At 34.8% G+C, this 23779-nt stretch overlaps 1 protein-coding gene across 1 annotated transcript in view; it reads left to right on the forward strand.

The window, feature by feature from the left end:
• ACVR1C (activin A receptor type 1C) overlaps nt 1–20806 on the forward strand; it is a 92447-nt gene extending 71641 nt beyond the window's left edge. The window contains exons 4-9 of the mRNA XM_067741873.1: nt 258–488; nt 3078–3245; nt 4582–4738; nt 6718–6842; nt 9005–9135; nt 13337–20806. Of these exons, the coding sequence (XP_067597974.1) occupies nt 258–488; nt 3078–3245; nt 4582–4738; nt 6718–6842; nt 9005–9135; nt 13337–13462 (938 nt within the window). The 3' untranslated portion in view covers nt 13463–20806. The remainder of the gene's footprint in view (nt 1–257; nt 489–3077; nt 3246–4581; nt 4739–6717; nt 6843–9004; nt 9136–13336) is intronic.
• Nucleotides 20807–23779: the final 2973 nt, after the last annotated feature.

The raw sequence follows: 23779 nt of genomic DNA on the forward strand, positions 1-23779 counted from the left end.
TGCAGTGGCAGGCTATATTCAAGAAATTTTTATTTGTTAATATGAGAAGAGAAATCATAGTAAGAATTTGGAGTGCTTTTTGAGCATGCTTTGACTAAATTAAAGTTTGGTATAATGGTGCTTATTTCTTCGAAATCAGTAAAATTACTAAAGTGGTTAAATGTTTGCTTTTTTATGTGAAAATAATTGTCATCACGACAGTTATTTTCTGGCAATTACTTGTTTTTAATCATCGATTTCATCTTTTCTTTGGTTAGGTCTGCCTCTGTTGGTTCAAAGAACAATTGCAAGGACGATTGTACTTCAGGAAATAGTAGGAAAAGGTAGATTTGGTGAGGTCTGGCATGGAAGATGGTGCGGGGAAGATGTGGCTGTGAAAATATTCTCCTCTAGAGATGAAAGATCTTGGTTTCGAGAGGCAGAAATTTATCAGACCGTTATGCTGAGACATGAAAACATCCTTGGTTTCATTGCTGCTGACAACAAAGGTATTTTCAATCTAATTGGGTCCAGCAAATAAGATATTATGTCTACTATCAGAGGAGAATAAATAATCTCTTTGTTTTAATAAAATCTACGTAAAAGTCTGATTTCTTTTTTGAGGAAAGAAAATGCTTTCCTCTTCTCCACAGATAAATGTGCAATAAATGTAAAATAAAGCAGGGCAGACGAGTGATATGAAGTCATGATGACGCTAGAGCCAGCTTGATACTTAAAATATTTGATGACTGGTCTGGCACAGGAGCTAACCAACCGGAACAGAAGCTTCAACTGGAACAGAGTTTTGGGAGAACCCTGCCATGCTAGGTTTTATCCCTTTAGTTGCTGGGTCATAAAAAGATCTGGAGGCATCTTGAGGGTTCAGGAGTTGCTTTGGGTGTCTAGGGCAAAGGAATACCATTGGAAGTTTTGAATAGCAGCTGTTAATTAAACAGGACAGAAATATTTCAATATTTTGATAACTGGTACAAAGATACCAATGAATGATAGTTGAATATTCATCTTTGTTAGGACTATACTTTCATCTGTACAGCAGACCTCAACTCCAGGACTCTAGTTTTCTATGAACATTATTAGAATGGTGGCAAGCAAGACACTTTTAGTGAAATTAATGTACTTTGAGTATGGTTTATATCGTGAGGTTTAACATTAACAACCCCAAATAACACTGCTTTATGAGATTTGTGGAATAAGACAGACCATCAACTTTTTGGTATTTAAATCAATAGTCACAAAATTTTGTGTATATGCCCAGTAATCAGGGACTAGATATAGAGTTTGTGGATTACCTATGCTCTCTTTCTTCTTTTTGCATAGCTTTTACTCACTTAGCTATGCAACAATTCCCTTAAAGGGAAACAGGGAACAAAGGTGAGCAAAACTTGATCCAGTCAATTATTTTTTTATTTGTATCAGTTATACTCATGAAGAACTTTGGAGAGGTGGAGATTATAACATCAATCTAGCCACAAATTATCTGTGGCTATCAGAAACCTACCATTACCTAGGAAAATTTTAAATCTGTGGTTATTTCTATTTAATATAAGCTTGATCATGAAAGTATTTATGATTCATTAGATGGCCAAAGGGAAGTTTAGTGTTATTATACATTTTGGCCATAGTTATGTTTGCTGATGATTTGTCTTTTCTGATTTGCCAGGGAGAAACTGAATAAAGCCAAGTCAAGCCAGGGAGAAACTGAGCTTAAAAAAGGAAAAGGTTCTTTCCAAATTCTTAACTATACTATTGAAAATGAAACATTTCTTATTAAGCTGTTAAGAACTTTTACTTTTTCTTCGTAACATTGAGCTAAACTATCTACTGGTTAGCTTCATTCGCAATGTTATGAAAGCAGTAATGACTACCGTTATATGGATCATCCTGATAGAGCTAATTTAATCATGACATTTATTGGATTATAAAACAATATGCACAACAAAGATCACCCTTGATTGTCTCTTCTTCAGTTTAACTGGTCTACCTGTGTCAATGGCTTACTTGTCAGTGGCTTTGATTCCAAGTGGTCTCTAACATCACTTTCATTTTCATGCATTTCTATATCTTTTGCAACATTTACAGTTTCACTCTTTAGTTTAGTCAACTGTCTGACAAAGACATTGATACGAGAGGGCAAAGATAGCCGCTGGTGTTAAGCAGGGAGAGAGGTGTAAGTGTTAGTTTTATATGTGGTCAGTTTATTAGTGAACTTTATCATGTTATGTTGATTTTTGCATCCCTAGGAAATGTTACCACTACCTGGATTTGGAAATTAAATACTTGGATAACCAGGAGCTCTTGTACATAAAGCACTAAGTACAAAAATTCCTTAGCAAATGTTCTTTAATTATAGTTCCCTTTCACTGAGGATCAAAACTGGTCAGGACTTCCCAGGGCTATTGTAGACATCTGATTCTGAAAGCTAAAGCTAAGTCTAGGGACTCTAATACCTAGAGAAATTTTAGGCTAATTTCTCGTCTGCTAAAAATCTTTTATAAACTGGATTAGCTTTGGTTAAATAAGGTAAATTATTTGAAAAGGTCTAGTAATTGTGTTTGGCACTTATATTAAGCTTTGAGGGAAATCATAAATTTCATATTTTGAAAGATGAATAATATGACCATCCTTGGAATGTTAGAGTTTTATGATAGTAATAATACTTTGTGTAAATTTGTTATATTTCTGTTTTTATTGGTACAATCTTTCTTAAAAGCTCAAGAATAATTTATAACACAACGCTGAACCTAAATGCATCTCTCAGTAGTTTCTGCCATAATGTGGTTGCTATTACCAGCAGGTATTGATATAGAGGGAATAAGAAAGGAGTAGTTCAGTTGGTAGAATCACTGCCTCACAGCTTCCTATAGCAATGGTGGGTACATGTAACAGGTTCTAATATGTCAATAGGAATTCATTGAGAATTTTCACCCTACTAACTTGGACTATAAGTATTATCACGGAAGGAGTTAACTTTGCTTTGTTAACAACACAGATTTGCTTTAAACACTGACATTTGTTAAAAGCTTTTGGCTTCTTTCTCAACATAAACTTACAGCAACAAAATAACTTTTTCCTGTTAGATAATGGAACTTGGACTCAACTTTGGCTTGTCTCTGAATATCATGAACAGGGCTCCTTATATGACTATTTGAATAGAAACATAGTGACAGTGGCTGGAATGATCAAACTGGCACTTTCAATAGCTAGTGGTCTGGCCCACCTTCATATGGAGATTGTTGGTACACAAGGTATGTATTTTCTTTCTAATTTTTTTTCTCCTTGAATATGAAGATAGAAACACTAAGTTGTATTTTAGTGTTCAGCTGTGTTTTAGTTTATTACAATTATCAAATGTAAAGAAACACTAAAGGTATTTTATAAAGCTGAAGGTTTTGTCATGATATAGCCAACTCTCATCTACATACTTGTCATTTTGTATACTATCCATAATAATATTTTTATTCCTAGTGGCTCTATCTTTGCTATTTACAATATGTACCTGAGAGATCTTGCTTTGGTGGCAAATGCTCTATTTTCAGAGAATACAAATGATTTAACTGTTTACCTTTGATAATTAAAATAATTAGAAAGAGTTATTCTGACCTTAAAAAAATACTTATATATCATGTACTTGAACTCCAAATAATACACACTGTCTCGTCTGTTTATTGAGTTAATAGAGAATTGGCTCCAGAAAGTCAGTCTAGTCACTGTAGTGCTTCTCAGATTTGGATTCATGATCCCTTTAAACTCTTAAAGATTATTGAGGACCCCAAAAGTTTGTATATTTGGGTTATATCTATTAATATTTACTATATTAGAAACTAAAATTGAGAAATTTTAAAGTATTTATTAATTTACTTTAAGTATAATAATTAACCAATTAAATATTAAAATAAATAACATAATTTTTAAAAGTTACATAATTTTTGTAGTACAAAAGCCAATCTAGCTAAAATAATGCCATTTTACACTTTTGCAAATCTCCTTAATGTCTGGATTTTCATACCTGTTCTTCATTTAGTCTGTCCCAGTATGTTGTTTTTGGTTGAAGTATGTGAAGAAAATGTGACATCACACAGATATGTAGTTGGAAAAGAGCCTTAAGGACCCCCAGGGATCTTTGGGCCGCATTTGAGAACTGCTGGTGTAGGGTGGTAGAAGTTTGAAACTTGTTTTGTAAGAGAATATTTGCTATGTTCTTATGTGGACATAGCAATGCTAATACTTTCCCTACTTATTCAGCAAATATTTACCAGTGGTTACTAAATGTCACCTAGTGTTCTAAGCATTGGAGGCACGGTGATGAGTAAGACATAGCCACTGCCCTTAGGTAGCCTACAGTCTAGTTGGGAGGGACAGATAATGCATATGAATGAGTAAGATAATTTAGATAGTGATAAGGGCTATGAAGAAGGCAAAATGGGATAGTCTGATGGAGAATGACTTGGAATGTAGAATGGGGGTCAGGGAAGACCTTTCTTAGAAGATAACATTTGAGCCAAGTCTTCAAGATGACGCCTTTCAGAGAGGTTCAATCTCCAGTAATGAAAAAAGTGAATATGTTTACCTTATGCTTCATAGGTAAACCTGCTATTGCTCATCGAGATATAAAATCAAAGAATATCTTAGTGAAAAAATGTGAAACTTGTGCCATAGCAGACTTAGGGTTGGCTGTGAAGCATGATTCAATACTGAACACTATTGACATACCTCAGAATCCTAAAGTAGGAACCAAAAGGTAAGATAACTTACTTTGGTAGCATAGTGAGACTTATGACTGCCCATAAACATGAATGCCTGGGATATGTGTATAGGGAGGTGGGTGGAAATCCAAAGTTGGAAACCATTAGGCCCAAGAAAGCAAGAAGTCTTCTCTGGGTCACCGAGAAATCAGTGGCACAATGGTTATAAAGCAAGAAGAGTTGGCATTTGGTCATATAGAAAGTAGCTATTTGTGTGGGGAGTCCAGTGGAAAGGAATGGTGGAAGTGATGGTGATATATTATTTTTAGCGTGCCACATCTGAGAATAGTTTTCCTACAGAGAGGAGGAAAAAAAATGTTAGCAGTGTATAGCTCCTCCAAAGCCTTTATATCAATTCTTCAATGCCTCGTAAATGAACTGAAACTCAGGGCTAGTTCTATACATTCAGGTCCTAACAACAGATATAGAATCAATACACTGAACTAGATAGGTGATATAATATATATATATCTATATAATATAGGTTATATAGATATATATCTATATAATATTCTCTCAATATTTAAAAATATTATGTAACATATTTACCTATAGTTGTACTTATCCATAAGTCTCCCCAGTTGATGTGTATTAAGGTAATATGAGTTGGACACAATTCCCACTTTCAAGGAACAGAATCTCTGAAAGTTAAGAACAAGCATGATTTATATAGAGCATACCACACGTATGTCAGGACAGACCCATTACTAATGGGATTCCTGGTGTTTTCTTATTATAGCCAGACTGTGGCCATATGGCCAGCATACTTCTGTTTCCTTTCATTTGAATTTCAGGATCTGTGCTACTTTGGCATAATTCCAGGTTTCTTGACCTTGAAATCAGAAATAACCAAAACACTTTCCTGGAGTTGTTAAAGGCCCTTGAGAGTAGAGAATTTCTAAGCTGGTATAGTTAGCCTACAAGCCATATTTGAGATTCCAGGCCAGTCCCTCTGAGTCCTTCACTTTGTTCCCTGGGAGACTTTAATGGGGCCCCAGAAACACTTCAGGACAATTTATTCAGACTGGGCAGCCCTAAGGGACCTCTTCTTTTTTCCCTTTAAAAAACAAGTTTTAACTTGTCCGTCAGGGAAGTCTGGGATGCTGGATTCCTTCAGAGAATCTAAAACTTTTAAAATATTGGGGAGAGTGTTGCATCCTCACCTCAATATTCTGAGAAATCCTCGAAATATCCCTAAGACAGCTGGGCTCAGTCAGGTCCCAGGGACTGTAGAATTTTTGATTTAGTCCTATTCAAGCAAGGCTGTAATTTTATTGGAGCCAATATATAATATGAATATATGTCTTGGAGTCAATGTATAATAACATTGTTCATTCAGAGCAGGTATTTGTGGAATGATGCTGAGCACTGTGTTGGAGTACTGGGCCCACCATGATGAATAGAACATACTCCTTGCCCTCAAGGAGCTTTCTTGGCTACAAACTACTGGAAATTGAGTTCCATCTTTCCTATTGAGTGCTTTCCAAGTATTTGGCTCCTGGCCCACAGGCTTTAACACTAGGATGATCTCTAGTTCTATTTAAAATGTTTTTAAAATTATCGTTCAATAACTAAATAAATTTATAAATAAATAAAACACACAATTATGTCAATAGATGCAGTAAAAACATTTAACTAAATTTAATCTCCATTATTGATAAACACTCCCAACAAACTAGAAATGAAAGGAAACTTTCTTAATCTTATAAAGGACTCCTACAAAAAACTTACAGTTAGCATCACACTTAGTGAACCCTGGCCCCCTGCATTGGGAACGCGGAGTCTAAACCACTGCGCCACCAGGGAAGTCCAGTTAGCATCATACTTAATTTTATTCTGTTATAGTGGCTCAGATCAACCTGTAAATTTGATGTAAACTGCCTTAACATATTGTATATCAGGATTTATTAACATTGTGTTTTACTGGACTGCTATAAACTCATACACAGAATCTGAAGTGTGCATGTTTTTGAAGGTACATGGCTCCTGAAATGCTTGATGATACAATAAATGTGAATATCTTCGAGTCCTTCAAACGAGCTGACATCTATTCTGTTGGTCTGGTTTACTGGGAAATAGCCCGGAGGTGTTCAGTTGGAGGTAAGATTTTGGAAATATTCTTTGTGTCTGCCTTTCCTTGATGCTCTAATTCAATGCACTATATTGAATCGTTTCTAAATATTTAAGAGATTACCTTTTGGTGATATCTTTCCAGTGGCAAAAGTGGAGCATTTTGAACAGAACGGAGATTTTAGGTTGTGATTACCGCTTAGTTTTCCTGATAATTCTGATTTCCATAATAATACTTTGCAAAGCACTTGAAAATTTTCTTCTTTGAGCTGTCTTCCTATTTTATATCAGAAATTAAACCCAAGGAAGCTAAATGACTTGCCAAGGCCGCAGGACTTAAATAGAAGTCTTCTGGTTCTCGGGCTTTTCTTGTTCATTTCTTTCCGGTGATGATGTATGTGTGGGGATTAAAGTGGAGGACAGAGGTAAGCAAAGACTAACTTCCTGACTCTACTGCTCCCAGCAGTTTAGAGATTAATAATGAGAGGAAGAATTTGGGAAGATGAAACCCTGTAAATGCAGTCTGATGAAGTTGTTTCATCAGTGGAGAAAAGTTAAATCCTGGTAGAAAATGATTTAGATTTTTCAGTTTCAAGTGAGACAGACTTAGTCCTAAACCTTGGTTTAGCAAGTCCTAAACCTTGGTTTAGCAACTTCCTGAACTTTAGGTGAGTTATATGGTCTCACTTTCCTCATCTGTAAAACGAAGATAATAAAACTGACCTCTTGGGCTTTAAGGATTTAATGGACTAATTCAATTAATTCATGTGAAGCTTTTTGTATAGAGCCTGCTCATAGGAAACATTCAATGAAAGAACTGTCATTATTAAACCACTGTCAGTTTTTGCATTTTGTATTGATGTCATTTTGCCTTACATAAATCTCATATTTAAAAAAATGAAAAGCTTAAAAGTTTAAAATTATATTTGAATGAGAAAACATGCTTTCCCCCTTTTATTCCTAGGTTAGATAATAAAATATTCAGGAAGATGAAACTGTTCACAGAAGCAATAGACTTAGAGTGGTGCAGAAACAGTACATGGACACTGGAATCCCCAAGCCTGGGATCGAGTTCCAGATCTGCCACTTACTAGCTATGTGACCTTGAGAAAATTCATGACACTCTTTGTGCCTCAGTTTCCTGATTCTGTAAAAATGGGATACTATGTACTTTCTTTAGTCAGTGCTTTTGAGGAATAATTAGTTAAAACATGTAAAGGGCTTAGGAAGGTGCTTGGTAAATAGCAAGATTCAAACATGTTACTATTTTTTTTAATTTCATACTGATATTTGTCTAGATTTGCTTTTAGATTTTTGTCCTTAAATTTTCTTCAACAGTTGAAATGGGAATTTAGTTAACATGATTTGAATTTCATTTTCTAAATTATGCCAATCTTAAATATTTAAATTAAAAGAACTATAGTTTAATTCAATTGATTCTGTAAGGATATTCTTGAGCTCAGGTAACATTCTGATAATTAAAGTCAAATCTTTGTCTATTATTTGAGACTCTTTAAATATTAACCTTCACGTTGAACTGTTCATCTTCAAATACCTTTGGCCATTTCTCTGGAACATTCTCAGATCTAGTAGCTGTAAAATCCAAATGTAAAAAACTCAGCTCTTAAAAGATTGCCTAACAGTTTTCAAAAAGAGAAAGCTACTGTGTTTTGAAAAGGAGAAATATACTTCATTCACGGAGAAATATACGTCATTCACAGACCAGTGAGGCTTGCTGTAAATTTTGTAATCAGATATTACTTCTGAATTGCACAATGGCATTTTATGAAAATCAAAATTTACATAATTTTCACAATATAAAATTATATTTTTATAATTATTAAGTTATGTAAATGTAACATGATATTTTATATAAAATTATATATGTATAATTATATAAAATTATATATTTTATACAGTAATTACATATACTTTTGCCTCATATAACTTGTTTAATTATCAAAATTATATAAATTTTCATAGTATAAAATTTCATAAACTTATATAACTATTCAACTTAGTGCTTTAAACTTATATCTTTGGTTTTACAATGATACATAATTTTAATAAACCTGATTTTCCAGTTTTCCAGGGTACCACTTGTGCCTAGAAAACTTAATTGGTATTATTTTGAAGTAAACATCTTTGTTTGTTATTCACACTGGGAAATTTATTACGCAACTTTTTTATAGGAATTGTTGAGGAGTACCAGTTGCCTTATTACGACATGGTGCCTTCAGATCCCTCAATAGAGGAAATGAGGAAGGTTGTCTGTGACCAGAAGTTCCGACCAAGTATTCCGAACCAGTGGCAAAGCTGTGAAGTAAGGCTATGTTCTTATGTATATTTTTCCCATTATAATTTTGAGGTAAGTATCAGGGTGGATTTTCAGAGGCCATAGTCCTCTTTATCTAGGCATCCAATTCATTTCATGTATGTAGGTATATGTCTTCATATAAGCTTCAGAAGAATTTTATTCCCTTTAGCTGTCAGTATCATAAGGCTAAGTTATGTGTCAGGAACAACCTTGACATCCCAGTGACTTCACACAAGACTTTATTTCTTGCTATGCCAAGTCCCCTGTAAGTTAGGCAGCTTTCATTGGAATCTGTGCTCCCTGTGGTGATTCAGTAATCCAGGTGACTTTGACCTTGTGATGCTGCTATCTAAACACATAGTTTCCAGAGGTCTAGGTCAGGAGAAGAGAGGAGCTGGAGGGTCACACACTGGCTCTCTAATACTTTGGCTCAAGTGACACATTTCATTTCCACTCATGGTTCATAGACCAGAACGAGTCACACAGTCCCATCCAGCTGGAAGGGAGCTGGGAATGTCGGGAACACAGGCATATTCGGTGGGTAGTCAATGTCTGTGCTACACAGAGTATTACAATTTCAGTCATCCTTAGAGTCAATAAATTATTCCTAATCCCTAACTTGCTGAAGTTTGAGTTTATTCTCTTCCATCAGAAAAGCTTCCCCATGGCAGGGACCATTGTTGTTTAGCTCCTCATCTTGTACCACACATGTAGTAACCATCATAGAGCAGACATATTGCAATGCTTGTTCTGCCTGTGTGAAGAGAGAGACTTCTCTAGCTCCCACAGGAAGTAAAAGGGAAGGTGGAGGAAAGACTATAAATCATCTAACTAGTTCCACAACTATTTTAATGCTTTAATCTCCCCCATCCCAATTATGACTGTTTGTCTTCTGCCATATTTAAATGTAATGCTTGAGGCGATTTTTTTGGTGACATCTTTTAGTTTTGGCTCTGTCATATCTTATACGGTTACGTTTTTCCTCATTTTTCCTCTCCTTCATGTTTCGCTCAACTCATTTCCTATTTAAGGCAAGATTTATGTCCTGATATTTCTATTTTGTGTAGATAGCTTACCTATATACTCATTTGAGAAGCAGAATTTGAGGCATTTATAAGCAAATTGAAATTAAATTAAAATTTTTTCTGATATTAACCATTTCATGCATATGAGAGGATATTAACATATATGTAAAGTTATATGTAAAGATAATAGAATTCATGACCAAGTTTAAAGAATAGGACACTTCCAATACCTTTGAAGATTCCTCACCCCTCTGAGAGGCTACTATTATAACTAATCATTTTATTATTGCCTTGCTTTGCTTTAAAATTTAGCCATACATATATATATATATATATATATATATATGTACGTGTATATGGCTAACTTTTGTTTATTTGTGAAATATATTGACACTTACTATAGATATTCTTCTTAATTTTTTTTACTTTACCTTATATATGTATAGCTATAATCTGTTTATTTTCATATCTGTGTAGTATTCCATTGTATGTATCTAATTTCTTTTTTTCACTCTACTGTTGATTGTCACATGTGTGATTTTTAGTTTCTTTTAAAACAATACTGCTGTGTGTGTGTGTAAAAATTATTTCTTTAGGGTATAAAACTATAGATTCTTTTGGGGTGCCTACATAGATGATCATATCCCCAAATAATGAGAGTCCGGGGACTCATACCTTTCTTATTGCAGTTTCTAGGATTTCCAGTATAATGTTGTGTGAAAGTTATGATAGTTTTGCCCCTTAAAACTTTTCATGTCTTACCTTTGACACCTTTTTTTATATTAGTTTTGTTTTTTATTGTTTGTTTTGGGGTTTTTGTTTTCTTTTTAAAATTTTCTTTGTTTTTTGTTCTGATTCTGCGAAAAATGCCATTTATTTGTTTTGTTTTGTTTTAAATATACTTTTGCTTTTTACTTATGTTTAGACTTTTCTCTTTGCTTTTTAAAATGTACTTTATTTTAAAAATATTTTATATCATTTAATTCTAGCATCTAATGTTTTGAGAGGTTTGATTTTCCTGTTTGTTGTTTTGACTAACTCTTGCTTGTGATACTTTATTTCCTCATCTTCTTGTGAATTTTCACTATGAGCTCAGGCTTACTGCAACATTTTAAGGCTAAGGTTTGATTTTTTCTTTACCAAGATCAAAGATTTAGACAATTTTCTTCACAAAGTTCCTTCTAAGACCAATTCATCCTTCCAGTCTGGACTTTGTAAATGTCTTGATCTGACACCTTCTGTGTGCTTTGGGCTGTATTTCCTGTCTTTCACATATGGTCCATCAATTCTGAAATTCTAGACTGTGAGATCAGCACATGCCATCAGAGCAACGCCTTGCTTCAGTGATTTCTTACGCCTCTCTGGATTCACGCATTCTCATTGTTTTCCCCTCTGAGTATTTATCTTATTTATTTACCAGTTCACTTATACTGATTTTTTTTTAATTCAAAATTTTTGATATTAGTATTTAGATCATTATTTTATGGTGGCATAATTTACATATGATAAAATGAATAAATCTTAGTATATAGTTTGATGACTTAAAAAAAATGTATATGTGTGTACTTACCATCCAGAGCAACACAGGGAATTTCCAACCCATCCCTTATCCATTTTTGTCTTTCATGTCCTTTCTTAGAATATTTTAAAAGATAGTCATTCTACCATATTCCCAGAATTTTCAATTAAAAGAGGATTAATAGCCTCCCTCTATAGGATTAATATCTGTGTTTTGACAGGATTTTTAAAAATATTTTAATTCCACTACAAAGATTTTAAAGAAAGTTTACATATTCTGAAAGCCCAAGGGCAGAAATTGTTAGCTTTTTTATACATAACATATATAATTTCTTAATTGAAAGCATTTTATTTTCATGCAGCTTGAAATAAGAGGAAAATTTTCATAAAATGCATACATAAAATGCATAAAACGATTAATCGTTTCAAAAATTATTGATCATCTCAAGAAGATAAAGCTATTCAATTGATTTCACTTACTCTAAAAGGATGTTGTGTAAGGTGGCCATATTCTCTTTCCTAAAATTACATCCAACAGAGTAGGTGGAAGACAAATAAACAACTAATCACTAAACAGAAAAGACTAAAACAAATGAAACTGGTCCATCATTTCACATTATGCTAATCAAACATGACCTTAAAAATGATAGTGTAATTCCATAAACCAAAATGCCACTGAGCAAAGGCTCCCTATCATCTCCTATAGCTACCTTCAAGGTCCACAAATGATGGCTTCAAATCATCTAGCAGATCAGTGGGCCCTGTGCCTCTGCCTGAAGCCAGAGGAGATCGCCTGGCCCCTTTCTGAGAGGAGACACCTGGCCTGTCTGAGAGAAGACACCCTGGTCTCCCTAGGAGAGGAGATGCCCTGATCTCTGTTTGAGGGGAGACAGCCTGGGCTCTGTCTGAGGGGAGAACCCTGGTCTTTCTATGCTAGAAGTTGACCTGGTCTCTGTCTGAGGGGAGAAACTTTTTTCTCTGTTTGAAGGGAGAGCCTGGTCTTTTTCTGAGAGAAGTCACCTTTGTCTCTGTCCATGGGGAGACATTCTGGTCCCTCTCAGGGGAGATGCCTTAGTCCTTGTCTGAGGGGAGACAGTCTGGTCCCTTTCTGAGAGGAAATATCCTAGTCCTGATCTGAGGGTAGATGTCCTGGTCTCTGAGAAGAGACACTCTAGTCTTTTTCTGAGAGAAGTCACCTTGGTGTCTTTCTGTGGGGAGATGCTCTGGTCCCTCTGAGGGGAGATGACCTGGTCTCTGTCAGTGGGGAAATACCCTGGTCCCTTTCTGAGAGAAGTCACCCTGGTCTCTGAGAGGAGACGCTCTGGTCTTTTTCTGAGAGAAGTCACCCTTGTCTCTGTCTGGGAGGAGAAGCCACGGTCCTTGCCTGAGGGTTGATGCCCTGGTCCGCGTCTGAGGGGAGATGCTCTGGTCCTTGTCTGAGTGGAGACGCCCTGGTCTGTGTCTGGGGGGAGATGCCCTGTTCCTTGTCTTAGGGGAGACACCCTTGACAGGATTTTTGAAGTGATTTGGCCTTGATCTCCTTCTCATATTGATTTAAGTTTACTATTTCTGTATCAGAGCTTAGCATCGATTCCTGTGTTTGTGGCTTTTCTTCTCTCGTACTGTGTTTTGTGCTAAAGACTTTGATATTTTCTCTCTTAAAGGCACTCCGAGTCATGGGGAGAATAATGCGCGAGTGTTGGTATGCCAATGGGGCAGCCCGCCTAACCGCCCTCCGGATTAAGAAGACTATTTCTCAACTTTGTGTCAAAGAAGACTGCAAAGCCTGATGATGAGAATTGTGTTAAAAAGAAACCTCTCACATCTTTCTTTCTCATTTTTCCTTTTTATGTGAATTTTTTGGCCTTTGTTTTGTCATCGTTGCTGTTGTTCTACCTCAAAGATAATGCAGTGCAGTATTTAAGTGCCCAAAGGCACCATGAAAAAATAACTAAAGTCAAGTATGGGCTGGAGTTGACTTCATCCACTCCCCATGTTGTCTTTAATTTTATTTTGAAAAGCAACACATCAACTCATCTTTTTATTTAAGAAACATATTACAAAAGTATAAAATAAGCTATATGAAATAATGAAAGTTATTAAGGTTTTATTTTACTTGAATCAGGAGCACATGAATGAATAGAAAAGAAAATATAAAAGCCCATTGTTTTTTCCTGAGATGAAAACACGTTTATTAAAAATGTGGCCTGGAGGATGTTATATCTAAACAAAACTTTAGATCATAGAATCTGTGGTTTTCTCTTTAAACAGGATCTTTTAAAAATTAAATATTGCTCTGAACTTTCGTATACAAAACATGTAAAAGTAGTGCTGCTCAGGTGGAAGATGGAAGGGAGATCAGATCACTTCCCTGGTTTCTCCTTCCCTGTTCTCCTCTTCATAATCCACCACCACAGCAGCCCCTGAGGCAAACAGTTGGGAAGTCACAAGGTTGTTACTTTCTCTTATTTTCAAATGAGACACCTGACACCTTGAGACATTGACAGATGTCCCAAAGTCACATAGCTAGTGATAGAGCTGGCACTAGGTCCAAATCTTATGATAATCCACATGATAGTTAGCTAGCTTCCTACTTTCCCTTTAATTCCTATAGTATTTTTTTCTCCCTATGTAGAAACAACATCTTTCATGACGGAATTTGTGGTTTAGTCAAACGGAAGACAAATTAAGTTATTTTGCAGAATCATAATGGATCTGTATGAACTCTCAGGACAATATCCACTGACATTTTCCTCATAGAAATTCCATAGTCACCCTATTTGTTAGATGAGTTTTAATGTTCTCTGAATACTTCCAGACATTAATCAGTCATAAGGTCATAAATTGTCAGAGATGTCTTTAAGATGTATTGCAGAGGTCCCTACCACTTTTGTACATATACATTTAGAAAGAGAAGAACAGAAAAGGAAGAGGCTACTAGGGGATATTTTGAGGAAAAATTAAGAAAACTCTTAAATGAAATATGATAACCAAACCCAAGCAAGGGTTATCAGTAAAGAGATATTCCCTTACCCTTTCAAAATGAGCAATGGGTACAGAAGGCTCATGATAACTTTGCTTTTATTCTATTTCCTGTGGAGACAAAAGTGATGCATTCTGAATAATACATGGAACATTAAATTTTTCCTTCAAATCTATAATTCTGCTTTGGTGAAGCAAGATTTAACATGGTATTGTTTATTGTTCTAAAACATTGTTTCCTAAACTCTGTTCCTTAGAATGCTCTTCTGAGATGATCAAAGACCAAAAGTGTTCTTTGATAGATTTTTAGAAAGTGATACTGCATATTAGTATATTATGTGCTTTGAGGAGTCTAGCAGTAAAAAAATGTTACTTGAATTTCTTTAACTGGATTTTCCAAATTATTTGACCAATGGAACTCTTTTATAAAAAACGGGAAACCTTTCACTAGCCCACATTTTAGTTTCTACAAAGCATGACTTGGGTAACAATGTTCTATAGGATATACCTGTGTATTATCACATAGAGTACAATCTAGTGATTACACTTCATTCCACTATGGAAATGTGTTACTAAACCCATCTTCATTTGACTAGGATGAGATATCAAAGGCAAAAATCTGACAGCTGTGGTTTACATATACCTTCATTCTCATTCATGCAATTATCCATTCATTACAAAATGTGGGGCACTGCATATCTTCCTTGCCACAATTTTGGGTTCAACAGGGAAATTAAAAGGTGGATAGGTTCTGCCCTCAGGGGTTTTAAAGTCTAATTTGGGAATGGGAACAGGGATGTGGGTGTGTAGGGGAAGTAAATTGACAAATGTGAGGATGTCTTGAATTCTATATGACCGTGGGTTTCAAAAATTGCTCTCAATTTGCAGCACGTGTAGGAAGTATCTTTATTGGTTATTCGAGACAATCTAAATTATGTAATCAATTTTTTAAAGTGCATATGGGAAGGAATTCTAAAAAGAGCTTCTGTGAAGGAGTAATCTTGCTTGTGCTTGTTACCTTGGTTTCTCATAGATTGTTTCTGCATATATGAGAATGAAATTATTTATTTACTATGATTGTACTATAGTTTCATAAAAACAAGAGTAATATTTCCTCTTTTATTCACATATGATGGGTGAATATACTTATTTAATTTTTGAGAGAAGGTGTTTTATAATCTCCCATTTTCCTTGACATTATGTTTTATAATCTATTTGAAGGTGTCCAAATATAATTCCATATTTTTATTGAGTCAACTTCCACTGTAGAGAAATCTGTACATTTTGAGATATTTTTCTTGTTTTTGTGTTTGTTAACTATAACTCCTAAATGAATAGTCTTATATTTCAATTTCCAAATGCATTTTTAAAGAAAGAGGGTAGGTTAACATAAACTATAAGAAAAAGTTAAAAGTTTTAATTTTTCCTTAACTTTCAGAATGATTATAAATAGAAAATGCTCATTTACAGAAATATGATCCAGTTTAGAGCATTAGGCAAATTTACTGTATATAACCTATGCTGTTAAACTTTACATTATTTCTTTTTAATGGAGTCATTGTGTAATATTTATTTCTTTTGAATTGTGTTACAAGCAAAAAATATTCTTCTTAGGCTCAAAGTGTCAGTGTTCTTTGCTCCTTTCAAATATTTTGGCTTTGGGTATAACGTGAAGCTTGGGAAAATGCTATTTATGAAATTTCAGTACTGTATAAAGTGGTGATGGGATTTATATGCAGCATCACTTCCTTAAACTAAGGGAAGCATCATTTGTTGTCAATATGTCAGCATGAACTTGTTGCCTTATAAGCTAAGCATTTAAGTGTGTAATTGGTACAGATTCTGTTGTGTGCTTTCTTCTGTCTAAAATATTTGGCATGTCACATCTAGAATTCTTAATTTATGTTCTGACTTGAAAGTTAAGTGAAACATGACTGTGTCGTGCACTATTTTAGGTATAGCACTTGCTTCTCATCTTTATACTTTCAATTAACTTTGCATTTTAAATTTCCATGATTATATGAAAATAGTAACCTGATTGCAGTGTCTGAAGACTTCAAAATCAGCTTTTATTTTAAAATGAAAATCTACAATAGATTCACTAGGTTAGACGTTCCATAAAAGTTTATTATTTGTAATATTTCTACCTTAGTAGAATTATTAAATAAAACAAAAGAAAACTACTTCTACTATGCTGGATTTTTGCCACCATGTGACTTATTGGGGCAGAGAAAACTCAGGGCTATCTTAGAATTTACGCAAAAGTACCAGGGAAACTACTTAGCAAATCATCTGAAGACAGGGAGCTCACATTTGCCATTATATAAAGTTCAACTTAAAATTACTTAGCAGGGAATAGTTTCTGATTAATTATTTAAAATAAATACGGAAATGTAATTCATTTACAAAAATTTATTTAAAGTCTGGACATTTTATTTCCCACCAGGAAATTAAGAAAGTAAAAATAGCAAATGAGTGAAGGTGATGGTAGTTGATGTCTTCAATAATTGTTCCTTTAAATAAATTTACAAGTACAACATTTTAAGTTATTTGGAAATGTTTAAGAATTAGTATCTTAAAGTGGTGTCATTGTGGTTTCTGAAGAGATTCTAAATATTTTTTCTTTTGTGAAACATATTCTTCTGTGTTTGATAATGTTTTGTATTAGCTCCCTCCACAAGCTAATACCTACATGGACTTGATGCATTATTTAGTGAAGACAGTAATCCCTTTGCTCCTGAGGGCTTCTTCTAAACAGAAAAAATGTCAGTTGGAATACAAAAATTTCATTAAAATGTTAATATTAAATAGAATTTCTATAGTATAGACAATTTTTCAAAGTCTTTTAATACAAATTTTCAGATATTTGGCTTTCTTTTCTCCCTCTAGCTTTTCTTTTATGCTTCATTATTTTTCTCACCTCCTTTTAAAATATTCCCTCACTGTCTCCCAAAATTATCTTTAGTCTCTAATTAAAAAAAAAACAAAAACTAGCTACTATTTACCTTAATCATTTTACTATTTAGCCTTCTAATAAAGGGAGAATCCCTTGGTGGTCTAAATTAGTTTAGTGGTGTCACAGACAAAAACCAAACCCAGTATTTGGGAACTGTAAAGGATGTAAGAAATTTTATAATTCAATTCCCATATTTTGTTAGATGAAGAAACTGAAGATCAGAGATTAAATGACCGCTAGTTATTAGCAGAACTAATGTGAGAAACCAGTGGTGACACCTACCACACTGCCCTGCCACATCCAACATTTAATAATTAAAAAATAATTAGCATCCATGTACACCTACGTTGAATGTAAACTAACATGCCATTTAATGGTGATGATCAAATCCCCCTTCTCTTTTTATTTCTGCTAAAATATTCTGCTCACTCATGGTGAGATCAGTGAGTAAAACTAAAATAATCTAAGGAAGAGTTGTAAAATAGTTGTCCAGCTAGGTAGGTGACCACTGGAGTGCTGAATAAAATTTAGAAATTGTGAGAATATAGAATTTCTTAGTGCAAGTAGTGATAAGAGATGCTTCATGACTTCTTTCTATAAGGATTGTTCTTTATATGCACTGGAGTGGGAGTGAAAGATGATTTGGTAGTTGAACGTGGGACCATGTGTAAGTAGCACATTATCTTACTTCTTTCTTAGTTTCTCATTAGTTCATCCTCGGCATTCACATTCTTTCAGTGCATTAAAAAATATCTTTGCTAGGTTTCATCAATTCCAATCACTGTTCTTTTAGTATTCTAGCTCCTGTTCAGATTACTACACACTGAACCTCTTAACAAGATTTTAATCTCCCGTATCCACATATGAGAGCTTTCATCTCATGCCTTCTGGTACTTTTTCATTAGCATTATGAAGAGTGTATTTGTTAACGGCAGAGAAGACTTTCTTTTAAATTTTAAAAAGACTAAGCAGTCTAGGTATATTCTAGCTTTTAGCTAACATACAAGGGATGTCTACTTTTGCCTTAATGATAAATTCCACCTAAGACGTAGATTGGACAGAGAATGTGAAATATATGTCCCATAATGTGATTGCTAAATTTCTTTCTGCTATATTTCATACTATTGCTTTGTTTTGCTTTGACTGTCTTAAAATTAAGCCATTATGCTATATGGTTTGGAATATATTATATTGATGTTAGGTAATAATCCCCATTTAAAAAGTCCCTCTATTAATATAACTTCCAGGATACTTCTTTTTTTTTTTTGCGGTACGCGGGCCTCTCACTGCTGTGGCCTCTCCCGTTGTGGAGCACAGGCTCTGGACGCGCAGGCTCAGCGGCCATGGCTCACGGGCCCAGCTGCTCCGCGGCATGTGGGATCTTCCCGGACCGGGGCACGAACCCGTGTCCGCTGCATCGGCAGGTGGACTCTCAACCACTGCGCCACCAGGGAAGCCCTAGGATACTTCTTAATTAAGTTGTAGATTAATACAACATTTGGGAGAATATGAGCTCTATCTAATCCTAGATTTTAATATTTTCAGATATGACTAATTTTTTTTTTTATCATTGGTCAATGTTATCCTACAAGAAGTTTTTCTCTCCATAACTAACAGTTTTAACTGCTAGATTTTTACTCTGGGCTACATGAACATGAATACTAGCATAGCCACTAAGAATCCAACTGTATTAGGGAAATTAACCTTATGCTGAGTGTCACCAGATCCAGCTGGGCGTGTGCTTTGCTAGAATCCTCTCAGGTGAGGGGTAGGTAGGGGCTGAACTCCAACCTGCAATTGCAGAAATATTTTTATAGTTTGCAGAAAAGCACCGTATTAGCTTATATAGCTTTAGAAACGGGCCTGCTTACACATCTTCAGAAAACGAGAACTAAAACTTCAAAATGGTTCCTGATATCTGCAAGTTGAGAACTTGGAAAAAAAAATACTTTAGATTTTCATCCTACATTCCCAAGAGAGCAAAAGAGATTGCATGTTTATCTTGTTGACTTAATTTTTCAACCCAGACAATAGGTAGCAAGACACATGGACCCTAATTTTTATATCTCCATAGAGTTTTTAATTCCACACCCAAACCTATTTGCTGACTTTGCCTTTAAAAAGGCAATTATGTGCCTAAATTCTAACTAATGCAGGATTAGAGTGATATTTACCAATATCTCCATTTCCTCCAGTAGGCTAAATACAAGTAGTTAAATATTTTTGAAAATCCAACTCTTTTTTCTCTTTATATAAAGGAAGGTTATTTTAGCCAACATACTAAATTCTAGTTCATTTCCACAATGACTAGTGTTCAGCTTTTGTACTCTTCTGATCCTAGACTGGAGAAAATTATTCAAACTTAATCTGTGTTTCAGCTTTTAAAATATCCTAAAAACAGAAAATTAGATTCAGATCTCGAAAAAAGTAATTTTGGATTGACTTTCAAAGTACTAATACTAATTATACTTTTCTTTTGGTAGTGTGACTTTTCTTATACCTAAGAACATATTACAAATGTCAAAACCATTGCATTTTGACATTGCAAAGCATGCCTTGAACTCTTGAACTACTGTGAAAAGAATCACTGTTGTAAAGACATTGTAAGCTAGCTGAAATTCTTAAGAATGTAAAAAGATATTACCTTTCAACAGACAGGCACAAATGAATGTATATAAGAAATATGAAGAAATAAATTAGGTTTTAAAATGAGAAATAGGCAATAAATTGTATAAAATATATGTAGATGGAAATTTTAGTAGTTGCAATTTAATCATTGATGCTGAAGAGAATTCCAAATTCGAAAGAGAAATGAATGACATTCAGAGGTTTCATTAATTTCTAGCCGGTGGAAATATGCATTTTATAGTAATATATGTATACTTATTTTGTTTAAAAATAACAGTATTTTAGAATTTAGTATGAACTCAGTGATAGCCTTCATACCAAATGTTTAACTTTACCAAAAGCAAGTCATAAAAGTATTTATTTTAAAGCTTTTAAAAATATTATTGCATAACTTTCAGTTGCCTCCAGATGTAAATAGGTATCTGCCTGAATGTTATATTTTTATGTATGCATTTTCCAAAAAAGTATTGTTTTGTAAAGTGGCAAAAATAATAAATTAAGCACTCCTTGAACTTGTTTCTGTGAAGCATATAGAGCTCTATTTTAAATAAAAAGAAAAAGTGTCATATTCCAGTTTCTATACAATTATGTTCTATTATTTTAAAGTCGTATTTATATTTGCATGCAGTATATGGAGGGGGTTTTGGGAATTTAAATGCTGCCTCCATGGGCACTGGAATTTTCCTTCCTTCCTTCCTGGAAGTGACACTTGCTTCTTCAACAGCTGTTTCTCTACATGAGACTTAGGACAATAGCCTTTGTTTTACTTTTCCTGTAGAGTAACAGGAAAAATATTTGAGCTGGGTTGTCCTGCTTTCAAGCCTAAAATAGCTTCCTTCACACTTAAAATAAAAGCCTAACACTCACGAGGTCTACAAGCACCTTGGGGATATGGACTCTGACAACCTCTCTGCCTTTATTTCCGGTATCCTCTTATCTCCAGCCCCAGCTGTTCTGGAGATGCCTGATCTGGCTGTTCCTTGAACTTGCCCTACACATACCTGTCCAAGGGATTTGCTCTATTTCCTCTGCCTGTTCCTTCTCTAGACATTTGTATGGCTTAAGTTTCTGTGCGAAAACCATCACACCAAACAGACCTTTCTTGCCACCCTTTATAGAGCAGCACCCTTTGTCATTCTATCCACTCGGTCTGTCTTATTTTTCTTTATGGCATTCTGCATTAGCTGGCATTATATTATATCATGTGTCTTGTAGTATATAGAACCATGGTGACTAAATCCTTGAGCACTAGAATTAGGGGTAATTTCAGCTAAGTTTGAAGATGTAGGTTTTTAAAATTTATTTTGTATTTTAAAAATCTTTTATACAGCAGGTTCTTATTAGTTATCCATTTTATACATATTAGTGTATATATGTCAATCACAACCTCCCAATTCATCACATACTTTAGATGGACATTTAATTCCTGAGTGGTTACCTTAAGCTATCATTTTTCTCTCTCAAATTGTTTGATAGAGAACACTTGGTAGCACGTGTGACTCTTGGAAATAAGAACCTTAAAACATGAAATTTTGTATTACAGGTTTTTTTTTTTAACATCTTTATTGGAGTACAATTGCTTTACAATGGTGTGTTACTTTCTGCTTTATAACAAAGTGAATCAGTTATACGTATACATATGTTCCCATATCTCTTCCCTCTTGCATCTCCCTCCCTCCCACCCTCCCTATCCCACCCCTCCAGGCGGTCACAAAGCACCGAGCTCACCTCCCTGTGCTATGTTGCTGCTTCCCACTAGCTATCTACCTTACATTTGGTAGTATATATATATCCATGCCTCTCTCTCGCTTTGTCACAGCTACCCTTCCCCCTCCCCATATCCTCAGGTCCATTCTCTAGTATGTCTGTGTCTTTATTCCTGTCTTACCCCTAGGTTCTTCATGACATTTTTTTTTCTTAAACTCCATATATATGTGTTAGCATACGGTATTTGTCTTTCCCTTTCTGACTTGCTTCACTCTGTATGACAGACTCTAGGTCTATCCACCTCATTACAAATAGCTCAATTTCGTTTCTTTTTATGGCTGAGTAATATTCCATTGTATATATGTGCCACATCTTCTTTATCCATTCATCCGATGATGGACACTTAGGTTGTTTTCATCTCTGGGCTATTGTAAACAGAGCTGCAATGAACATTTTGGTACATGACTCTTTTTGAATTATGGTTTTTTCAGGGTATATGCCCAGTAGTGGGATTGTTGGGTCATATGGTAGTTCTATTTGTAGTTTTTTAAGGAACCTCTATACTGTTCTCCATATGGCTGTACCAATTCACATTCCCACCAGCAGTGCAAGACTGTTCCCTTTTCTCCACACCCTCTCCAGCATTTATTGTTTCTAGATTTTTTGATGATGGCCATTCTGACTCGTGTGAGATGATATCTCATTGTAGTTTTGATTTGCATTTCTCTAATGATTAATGATGTTGAGCATTCTTTCATGTGTTTGTTAGCAGTCTGTATATCTTCTTTGGAGAAATGTCTATTTAGGTCTTCTGCCCATTTATGGATTGGGTTGTTTGTTTTTTTGTTATTAAGCTGCATGGGCTGCTTATAAATTTTGCAGATGAATCCTTTGTCAGTTGCTTCATTTGCAAATATTGTCTCGCATTCTGAGGGTTGTCTTTTCGTCTTGTTTATGGTTTCCTTTGCTGTGCAAAAGCTTTGAAGTTTCATTAGGTCCCATTTGTTTATTTTTGTTTTTATTTCCATTTCTCTAGGAGGTGGGTCAAAAAGGATCTTGCTGAGATTTATGTCATAGAGTGTTCTGCCTATGTTTTCCTTTAAGAGTTTTATAGTTTCTGGCCTTACATTTAGGTCTTTAATCCATTTTGAACTTATTTTTGTGTATGGTGTTAAGGAGTGATCTAATCTCATACTTTTACATGTACCTGTCCAGTTTTCCCAGCACCACTTATTGAAGAGGCTGTCCTTTCTCCACTCTACTTTCCTGCCTCCTTTATCAAAGATAAGGTGATCATATGTGTGTGGGTTTATCTCTGGGCTTTCTATCCTGTTCCATTGATCTATTTTTCTGTTTTTGTGCCAGTACCATACTGTCTTGATTACTGTAGCTTTGTGGTATAGTCTGAAGTTAGGGAGCCTGATTCCTTCAGCTCCATTTTTCGTTCTCAAGATTGCTTTGGCTATTCGGGGTCTTTTGTGTTTCCATACAATTTGTGAAATTTTTTGTTCTAGTTCTGTGAAGAAAGCCAGTGGTCATTTGATAGTGATTGCATTGAATCTGTAGATTGCTTTGGGTAGTAGAGTCATTTTCACAATGTTGATTCTTCCAATCCAAGAACATGGTATATCTCTCCATCTATTTGTATCATCTTTAATTTCTTTCATCAGTGTCTTATAATTTTCTGCATACAGGTCTTTTGTCTCCTTAGGTAGGTTTATTCCTAGATATTTTATTCTTTTTGTTGCAGTGGTAAATGGGAGTGTTTACTTGATTTCACTTTCAGATTTTTCATCATTAGTGTATAGGAATGCCAGAGATCTCTGTGCATTAA

This window comes from Pseudorca crassidens, chromosome 6 (genome assembly GCF_039906515.1).
Source record: "Pseudorca crassidens isolate mPseCra1 chromosome 6, mPseCra1.hap1, whole genome shotgun sequence".
In the NCBI taxonomy this organism is placed as follows: Eukaryota; Metazoa; Chordata; class Mammalia; order Artiodactyla; family Delphinidae; genus Pseudorca; species Pseudorca crassidens.